Source organism: Salmo salar, chromosome 04 (assembly GCF_965601325.2).
Source record: "Salmo salar chromosome 04, fSalSal1, whole genome shotgun sequence".
In the NCBI taxonomy this organism is placed as follows: Eukaryota; Metazoa; Chordata; class Actinopteri; order Salmoniformes; family Salmonidae; genus Salmo; species Salmo salar.
Genome location: NC_138294.1, coordinates 74,916,114 through 74,926,193, shown reverse-complemented (window position 1 = coordinate 74,926,193; position 10,080 = coordinate 74,916,114). Strand labels below are relative to the sequence as shown.

At 42.0% G+C, this 10,080-nt stretch overlaps 1 protein-coding gene across 2 annotated transcripts; it reads right to left on the bottom strand.

Annotated features, from left to right (window-relative positions):
- Window positions 1-202: 202 nt before the first annotated feature.
- On the bottom strand, window positions 203-6,598 carry LOC123723715 (uncharacterized). 2 transcript variants are annotated; one of them, XM_082974719.1, is made up of 4 exons: window positions 6,299-6,598; window positions 5,826-6,065; window positions 5,691-5,732; window positions 203-5,439 (listed from the first exon to the last, which is right to left on the bottom strand). In XM_082974719.1, the coding sequence occupies exons 2-4, from the start codon at window positions 5,935-5,937 to the stop codon at window positions 4,619-4,621; spliced, it is 975 nt and encodes a 324-aa protein (XP_082830845.1). In that variant the 5' UTR covers window positions 5,938-6,065; window positions 6,299-6,598; the 3' UTR covers window positions 203-4,618. The 2 variants fall into 2 exon arrangements, with proteins under 2 accessions (XP_082830845.1, XP_014053130.1); XM_014197655.3 differs by having other exon boundaries at window positions 6,427-6,598.
- Window positions 6,599-10,080: the final 3,482 nt, after the last annotated feature.

Genomic DNA, 10,080 nt, shown 5'->3' with positions numbered 1-10,080 from the left:
AGCAACAGAGTGAGCTCAGAAAGCTACCACCCCCTGTAGGAGGTCATCCCTCAACAGATACCTCACGTAGCTATCACTCTGGTATTTTACTGAGAAACGGTAATAACTTTGATTGCATAGATCCTGAGTTCATTGGGTCAATTCATAATTTCAGTATTTTTTTTCTCTGTGTCATTCGTTAGATTTCAGAGTTCATTCAAGGCCATCTCAAATATATTTTATTTAAGTTATAAAGCTGTTATAGTCAAGAATACAGTGCATTTCACAACAGCTTTTTATTGATTTATCTCACAGAGATAACAAATGTGGATTCAAAGAAATAAACAGATCAGATCTCTGAAGGTATTGTTGCTGTTATAGATCTACTCAGTAGAAATTAAGTTATATGCCTCACTTATTGGGGTAATGTACATACATTTAACACTAACAATGATTTTCATGATATAGAAACATGGTAAGTGTATACAAAGGGGTGACTGACTCTTGGAGCTAAATAAATATGTGCTTCTGATCAATGTTAAAATGACATTCAATCAAAAAATAACAGTTAATACATCATCCATAGATCATAGCTGACTTCGCCATAGGAGAGGCTAGGGGGGAATCCAATTCAGATCATTGAGCCCAATGCAGAGGAAGATATAACAAGGATGAATGAATCAGAGGGTCATAGTAGCACATACTTTACTTTTATTTTCCTCAGTGTTTTTCACAGCAACCTTGCTGCCACACAAATGTTGGGTTTCACCGGGACTTTTGCAACGCTGAACGTCAGCAAGGTTTGTGACTTCAAAAAGTTTCATAATTTGGTAAAAAGGAACAAAAAACGGTTTAGAAACCCGAACAAATTCATATTGGCTGTGTGTGCTTCCTCTTTCCAATAATAGTTTTATTGTTCAGTTAATGATAGCCTAGGCTGGATTCTGTAGAGATTAACTGTAAACAAAAACAGTTTACACAGGATGCAGCAGAATGTTTGGGGAGGTAACTTCAAAAGAAACACACAAAAACAGCATGTTTTACTGTCCTTGTGGGGACCTAAAATTGATTTCCATTCAAAATCCAATTTTTCCCTAACCCCATAACACTAACTGTAAACCTAAGTTTAAAATAGCCTTTGTCCTCGTGGGGATGTGGGAAATGTCCCCACAAGGGAAAATGCCCCTTGTTTTTACTATCCTTTCAGGGACTTTTGGGGATTTACGGTACCCACGAGGACAACAACAAAATAACAATGAGGAGTACTAGCTGGTGAACCAAAATGGATGAAGAAAAAAATTAAAACCATCACGCAACATCATTCCTTTTTGCATTCCTGTGATGACCACATTGTAAAGTAAATTGCCAAGCCATCCCCAACCCCTATGACCCATGGGTTACCTGTGACACATAACCACTATGAATTAGTCACCAGCAGTCCACAACGCACAAAAGACAAACCAAACAGCTTTGTTTGGTGTAAAGTATGACATGATTGCACATTAAAAACAATACACTTTAAATGAATAAAGCAAAATCAAGATCTAAAGCAGTTTAACCAGATCAAGAAAAGTGGAGGGGAAAAAATGAAATTATTGTGAGCTCCTATTAACTTTGAATAAACAAAGCATCTCAAACATCGTAAAAAACAAACCATCTCAAAACCGAAATGTAAGCATAATTCTGACAACAGTTGTACTAGGCCAGGGATGGGCAACTGGTAGTCCGCGTAGTAGAATGAATAGATACACAAGGTGCAATTTTGAAATGTGGTTATGCATCAGCAGTTTCTCTCTTGTTATGCCAATCACTGACAGTCACTCAATTAGCCCGTGTCAGGGGGGAAAAAAATCTGATCGGTAAATTAGTCCAGCCAGCAATCTAAATTTGTAGTAATCATGGCCAAATTATCTACCGAAGTGGTCCTATTGATTTTGTTAGTCACGCTCACTCAAATATCATAGATTTTTTTATTTAGAAAATTGCTAAATCTATACACCCCATAGCAGAATGTGTACAATTGCAGGAAATTAACTCTGAAAAAGTATCTCCCACGGTCAATGGGGGTAAAATATTTTTCCTCACAAAAGGCTAGGGCCGGCAGACGGCAGTAGCCGGCAGTCAGGCGAGCCACTGGCCCCTTATGAGTTCAGATTTTTTGTGACCCCCATCAAAGTTGCCCATCTGGTGTACGCGCAATGCCGCCGGGGGTTCGCCAAAAACAAATGTGATTCACAATTTAAAAAATCTTCACATTTTCAAACAGTCCATTTATATTTTCCAACGGAGCTATACATTTGGGTGAGTTTTTTTCCCCCCTCGCCTGAGTAGCCTCGTTTCACTGCTAAAAATACAATTAAACCATCTAGTGTTAAGCGAAATAACACAATGTCAAATACAGGTAGCCTAGTCAAATAATTGACATCCAATCACATTAACCATTACTCTCTCGTGGGAATTCCACTAATGGTCCGTATGTAGCCAAACGTAGCTGCTGCTCATTCCGTTTACTCGAAAATTGATAAACGGTTAAAAAAGACCCGCGTCCATAAAGACACATACCAGCTCTACTGGTAGTAATGCTGCTACTCGAAAGTCGGTCTTAATTCTCCCTCAAAAAAACTTCTGGCTTATTTTTCAAATTGGCATGTTTGTTTCTAAATGTCTGCTTCTACCAGCAGCACTACACCTGTCGATGACACAAGTTGTTCTGCTACCACGAGCACATCCAATGCTAGCATCAGTAATTCTACATTTGTTGTTAGTCCAGCTAGCATGGACACTGAGTTGTGAATCTAATGCAGCCGAAGAGCTACTGCTCTATATCATTGAATATATTGTCTAATCCAGGGATGGGCAATTCCAGTCCTCGTGGACCGGAATGGTGTCACTTTATCCAAATCCCGAGCAAACACATTTGATTAAACTAATTACATTCTAAACTAAAGAGCATGATTAGTTGATTATTGGAGTCAGGTGTGTTAGCTGGGGCAAAAGTGTTTAACATTTTGTTTTTAACCCTAAACTGGCACACCTGATGCAATTACTCAAAGTCTTGATGATTAGTTGATTAATTGAATCAGGTGTGCCAGTTTAGAGTTAAAACTAAAATATGAAACATCTAATCTACACTGAGTGTACAAAACATTAGGAACACCTGCTCTTTCCTTGACCTAGACAAGGGGTGTCAAACGCATTCCATGGAGGGCCTAGTGTCTGCTAGTTTTTGTTTTTTCCTTTGAATTAAAACATAGACAACCAGGTGAGGGGAGTTCCTTACTAATCAGTGACCTTACTTCAATCAATCAAGTAAAAGGGTGGCGGGAAAAAAAAAGAGACAGTCGGCCCTCCGTTGAAGAGTTTGACACAGGTGAATGCTATAATCCTTTATTTATTGATGTCACCTGTTAAAACCACTTCAAATCAGCATAGATGACGGGGATGAGGCAGGTTAAAGAAGGATTTTTAAGCCTTGCGACATGGTTTGTGTGCCATTCAGAGGGTGAATGGGCAAGACAAAAGATTTAAGTGCCTTGGTAGTGGCACCAATTTGAGTGTCAAGAACTGCAACGCTGCTTGGTTTTTCACACTCAACAGTTTCCTGTGTGTATCAAGAATGGTCCACCATCCAAAGGACATCCAGCCAACTTGACACAACATTGGCCAGTATCCCTGTGGAACGCTTTCGTAACCTTGTAGTCTGTGCCCCGACAAATTGAGGCTGTTCTGAGGGCAAAACGGGGTGCAACTCAATATTAGGAAGGTGTTCCTCTGTTTTCTACACTCAGTGTTTAGTCTATAGCAGGGGTATTCAACTCTTACCCTACGAGGGCCGGAGCCTGCTGGTTTTCTGTTCTACCTGATACTTAAAAGCACACACCTGGTGTCCCAGGTCTAAATCAGTCCCTGATTAGACGGGAACAATGGGATGGGATGGGGGTGGGGGGGGAGTACTGGCTTTGAGGTCCAGAGTTGACTTTGAGGTGTCTAAATTGAGGCATGAATATTTAAGTGCAGAAAATTAATTACAACCCTTTAACACATTGTCTTCTGTCAGATGGTGTTATTCTAATGTGACAAGTGTCTCCAGGAGCCATATCTAACTTAAGACAATGTGGTGTCACTGCTCTGGGGCCTTGGGATTCCCTTTGACCAGAGCGACAAGAGCCCCCTGGTGGCCATCCAACATCACTCCAACAACATCACCTTGAGCTCCACTGCTGCTAAAATAAACTGCAAACCTTTTTCTTAATGTCTTTTCTAATCTTTCCAATAACGGACTATGCCATGTTCTGGTTCTCCCAAGATCTGTCCAATCTTGCCTCCAATAAATATTTGAATACTGGTATTTGAAGTGGAATTTATTTAAAAATCTATTTGTATTACATTCAGAGAATGCAGATTTGATAATGCAGCGATTTGCTGATACAAGATGGCTTAATCAGTTGTGTGACAGTTGCAATCCAAAATGATCTACAAATAAATGCAGAAGCGATGCACAAGTATTTAAAGGGAACCCTTATGGTTTTGTATTGACATAATTTAGGGGTCCTAATTCATTCCTCTGTCCACACAAGCTTTTAAGTATCTGTCCAGTATTTTCTACTGGTGTATTTTCAGGATTTCTACTCCTCCTTTCTCAGTCAGACTGAGCCAAAGTCTCCCCCTTTCTTTCATGTCTTTTTATGTGAGCTTTCAGGTTTCCTAATTGAGTAAAACATTTACAACAGACACCACACTGGAAAGGTTTGTCACCAGTGTGTACTCTCTGGTGCACCTTCAGACTCCCTGCAGTAGAGAAAACCTTCCCACAGTCAGAGCACGGGTAAGGCACTCCGCCAATATGTTTTGCCTTATGAGCTAGTAAGTTTGCTAACTGAGAGAAACTGGCGTCACATTGATTGCACTGGAAAGGTTTCTCTCCGGTGTGCCGCCTTTGGTGAACTTGCAAGGATGCCAATTGAGCAAACCTTTTGCCACACGTGGAGCAGCTGTACGGCTTCTCACCGGTATGGATTCTCTGGTGTACTTTTAGGTGAGCTATCTGAGTGAACCGCTTCCCACACTCAGAGCAGTCATAAGGCCTCTCCCCAGTGTGTGTTCTCTCGTGGGCCCTCAAGTGTGCCAACTGAGTGAAAGTCATTGGACAGTTCATGCACGGATGAGGGCCGGGAGGCCCATTTGGACGACCTCTTCCTCGTCCAGTGCCAGGAGGCTCATTTGGACAACCTCTCCCTCGTCCACAATTTCCCCGTGCCTGAGAAGAAATCTTTCCGTCTGAGTAAGTGCCCTCTCCAGTCTGTTCTTCCTGTTGTGGTTCCAAGTCATTTGACTGAACAGAATACTTTCCAAAATCAGATATTAACTTTGTTGCTTCAGAAACCTCTTCAGAAATCTCTTGTATGAAGTCAATTGACGCTGAGGCATAATCCCCCATGTAAATATTGGATAGGTGTTCTCCTGTGTAAGAAGTACAAGGTTGTGTTCAAATAAACTGGACAAAGTGTAACCATCCTCATGCAAAAATGGAGCCTGGCACCCACTGATCATTTGCGCTACTGTTTAGACACAATCAAACATGCTCTGACTGACACTAGAGAAAACATGTAGGCTACAGCTATACACAAAGTTGTCCAACTATTGGTTTCTGGAATAAACACAGCCTTGGTGTGGCACAACAATAGATGACGAAACACTCAGTAGTAACATACCAAAAGTGGCTGTGTCTCCAACCTCCACATCAACAGCTACAGCTAGTAGAAATGGAACAACATATCAACTGACTGGACAAAGTAACTAAGAGTTGAAAAATATACAGCAGTGTTTTTCTCAAAACTGGCACTTACGTGGAAATATGACGATAAATTCATCATGCACTGGTTCAATAGTTTCCACCTGTTTGACAGTGATGTTTGTTGATTCTGTTTGGGGGCAGTCTTCCGGCCTCGCAGTCCCCATGTTAAGGGCATGCAGAGCCTCAATGCACCCCCTTTGGATTTTGCAACAGTCCACTAGTGTCAAAGATTCTTTCGTCAGTACGCCCTGGGCTGCACCATCGCTGTCAGGACCACAGGAGTTGATCTGGTCTGAAAATCAAACAAGGCATGTAAATTGCACTCTGTGTGCAATTTATGCTAGTCTGATAATTAGCTTCGATAATAATTTCTGCCCCAAAGCAAACCCTACAGTTACGCCTAGCATTGCTTCTGTGTGGATTGGATCGATGTAATGTGGGAGCTAGCTAACTAATTTCATCTTGCTCTAATATGCCAGGTGGAATTGTTGCCATAACTATACCAAATCAGATCTCCATAAGTACCTAAAGGGCTTGGGATTGATTCTTTGAAAATCACTGTCTGTAGCAGTACGATAACAACATATGTTTAGCTAATGTTAGCTAAGCTGTCCTTTTGTTGTTTAATTTAGCCAGATTGCCTAGTTACTCACATAATACATTGTCGGGGTTTTGCATACTAGCTAGGTGAACGTGTTTCACCAACATGAAATTAAAATTAGGTACACCTATGAGTTATCAATCGCACGTCTGAATAGACCCTAAACATCAACCAACACGCTATAAACCCGCACATTCCGCTTCCGTATCCGTGTTGGTTGGAGGACTTCCGGTCCGAAATGTTCTTCTGAACGTCAAAATAAAAGTCCTGATAATATTATTGAAACTTAAATAAATCATTACTGGCTAACGGTAGTCAAATAAACTTTTAAGAGCATAAAAATGTGTTGTATAATTACCCACTCTGATATTAAATAATATAGGCCTACTCATTGATTGAATATAAAACCATGACTGCGGTGCTTAGTTCAACTAACCTAACCCCATCATAAACCAAAAAGAAAGGATATTTTACTAAATATTTTGTGAACAATGTCTGGTAGCAACTTCAGGGACCGATTGAGCCCCCTTGCTACTGGCTCAACAGTAGGTATTTTGCCAAGATAGCCAAACCACTTTACAAGGTTACTAGGAGTTGATTTAAGGTCGCTATAGCGTGAATTTAGCAAGAGTGGGACATCATATAAACTGGGACAGCTTAATCCTGATGCATAGCCACGGGAAGATGTTTGGGGGTGTTTTTTTGTTGTTGTTTTTTTGTCTGCCCTACAGACAGCTATATCGGTCTGCTAATACAGGACTAATAAAGGCCCAGCACACTACTTTTGTGAATAATTACTTTAGGGGGTGTGGCCATGTCCTGACACTTTTATTTATTGGTCTGACAAGAGAAAATCTAAACTATTGTTACTAATGGTGCTTTCAAGACAACTGGGAAATATTTTTTTTTTTTAAAACAAGGTCAAATCATGATGTCAGTGATCTCCAGGTCGGAAAGTCGGAGCTCTAGAAAGATGCCACATTCATTTTTTGTTTGATTAGGAAACATCTTAAGGATTTCAGAAATGTACAGTATCATGTGTTGGGCTAACATGTTGGATCAAGCATCAAATCAAATGTATTTATAAAGCCCTTCTTACATCAGCCGATATCTCAAAGTGCTGTACAGGAACCAAGCCTAAAACCCCAAACAGCAAGCAATGCAGGTGTAGAAGCACAGTGGCTAGGAAAAACTCCCTAGAAAGGCCAGAACCTAGGAAGAAACCTAGAGAGGAATCAGGCTCTGAGGGGTGGCCAGTCCTCTTCTGGCTGTGCCGGGTGGAGATTATAACCGAACATGGCCAAGATGTTCAAATGTTCATAGATCACCAGCAGGGTCAAATAATAATAATCACAGTGGTTGTCAAGGGTGCAACAGGTCAGTTGGCTTTTCATAGCCAATCATTCAGAGTATCTCTACCGCTCCTGCTGTCTCTAGAGAGTTGAAAACAGCAGGTCTGGGACAAGTAGCACGTCCGGTGAACAGGTCAGGGTTCCATAGCCGCAGGCAGAACAGTTGAAACTGGAGCAGCAACACGGCCCGGTGGACTGGGGACAGCAAGGAGTCATCAGGCCAGGTAGTCCTGAGGCATGGTCCTAGGGCTCATGTCCTCCGAGAGAAAGAAAGAAAGAAAGAGAAAAGAAAGAAAGAAAGAAAGAAAGAAAGAAAGAAAGAAAGAAAGAAAGAAAGAAAGAGAATTAGAGAGAGCATACTTAAATTCACACAGGACACCGGATAAGACAGGAGAAATACTCCAGATATAACAGACTGAACCTAGCCCCCCGACACACACAGTGAGGGAAAAAAGTATTTGATCCCCTGCTGATTTTGTACGTTTGCCCACTGACAAAGAAATGATCAGTCTATAATTTTATTGGTAGGTTTATTTGAACAGTGAGAGACAGAATAACAACAAAAAAATCCAGAAAAACGCATGTCAAAAATGTTATAAAATGATTTGCATTTTAATGAGGGAAATAAGTATTTGACCCCTCTGCAAAACATGACTTAGTACTTGGTGGCAAAACCCTTGTTGGCAATCACAGAGGTCAGACGTTTCTTGTAGTTGGCCACCAGGTTTGCACACATCTCAGGGGGGATTTTGTCCCACTCCTCTTTGCAGATCTTCATTAAGTCATTAAGGTTTCGAGGCTGACGTTTGGCAACTCGAACCTTCAGCGCCCTCCACAGATTTTCTATGGGATTAAGATCTGGAGGCTGGCTAGGCCACTCCAGGACCTTAATGTGCTTCTTCTTCCTTTGTTGCCTTGGCCGTGTGTTTTGGGTCATTGTCATGCTGGAATACCCATCCACCACCCATTTTCAATGCCCTGGCTGAGGGAAGGAGGTTCTCACCCAAGATTTGACGGTACATGGCCCCGTCCATCGTCCCTTTGATGCGGTGAAGTTGTCCTGTCCCCTTAGCAGAAAAACACCCCCAAAGCATAATGTTTCCACCTCCATGTTTGACGGTGGGGATGGTGTTCTTGGGGTCATAGGCAGCATTCCTCCTCCTCCTCCAAACACGGCGAGTTGAGTTGATGCCAAAGAGCTCCATTTTGGTCTCATCTGACCACAACACTTTCACCCAGTTGTTCTCTGAATCATTCAGATGTTCATTGGCAAACTTCAGACGGGCATGTATATGTGTTTTCTTGAGCAGGGGGAGCTTGCGGGCGCAGCAGGATTTCAGTCCTTCACGGCGTAGTGTGTTACCAATTGTTTTCTTGGTGACTATGGTCCCAGCTGCCTTGAGATCATTGATAAGATCCTCCCGTGTAGTTCTGGGCTGATTCCTCACCGTTCTCATGATTATTGCAACTCCACGAGGTGAGATCTTGCATGGAGTCCCAGGCCGAGGGAGATTGACAGTTCTTTTGTGTTTCTTCCATTTGCGAATAATCGCACCAACTGTTGTCACCTTCTCACCAAGCTGCTTGCCGATGATCTTGTAGCCCATTCCAGCCTTGTGTAGGTCTACAATCTTGTCCCTGACATCCTTGGAGAGCTCTTTGGTCTTGGCTATGGTGGAGAGTTTGGAATCTGATTGATTGATTGCTTCTGTGGACAGGTGTCTTTTATACAGGTAACAAACTGAGATTAGGAGCACTCCCTTTAAGAGTGTGCTCCTAATCTCAGTTTGTTACCTGTATAAAAGAGCCAGAAATCATTCTGATTGAGTGGGGGTCAAATACTTATTTCCCTCATTAAAATGCAATCAATTTATAACATTTTTGACATGCGTTTTTCTGGATTTTTTGTTGTTGTTATTCTGTCTCTCACTGTTCAAATAAACCTACCATTAAAATTATAGACTGATCATTTCTTTGTCAGTGGGCAAACGTACAAAATCAGCAGTGGATCAAATACTTATTTCCCTCACTGTAAACTACTGCAGCATAAATACTGAAGGCTGAGACAGGAGGGGTCGGGAGACACTGTGGTCCCATCCGATGATACCCCCGTACAGGGCCAAACAGGCAGGATATAACCCCACCCACTTTGCCAAAACACAGCCCCCACACCACTAGAGGGATATCTTCAATCACCAACTTACCATCCTGAGACAAGGCCAAGTATAGCCCACAAAGATCTCCGCCACAGCACAACCCAAGGGGGGGCGCCAACCCAGACAGGAAGATCACGTTAGTGACTCAACCCACTCAAGTGACGCACCCCTCCTAGGGATGGCATAGAAGAGCACCAG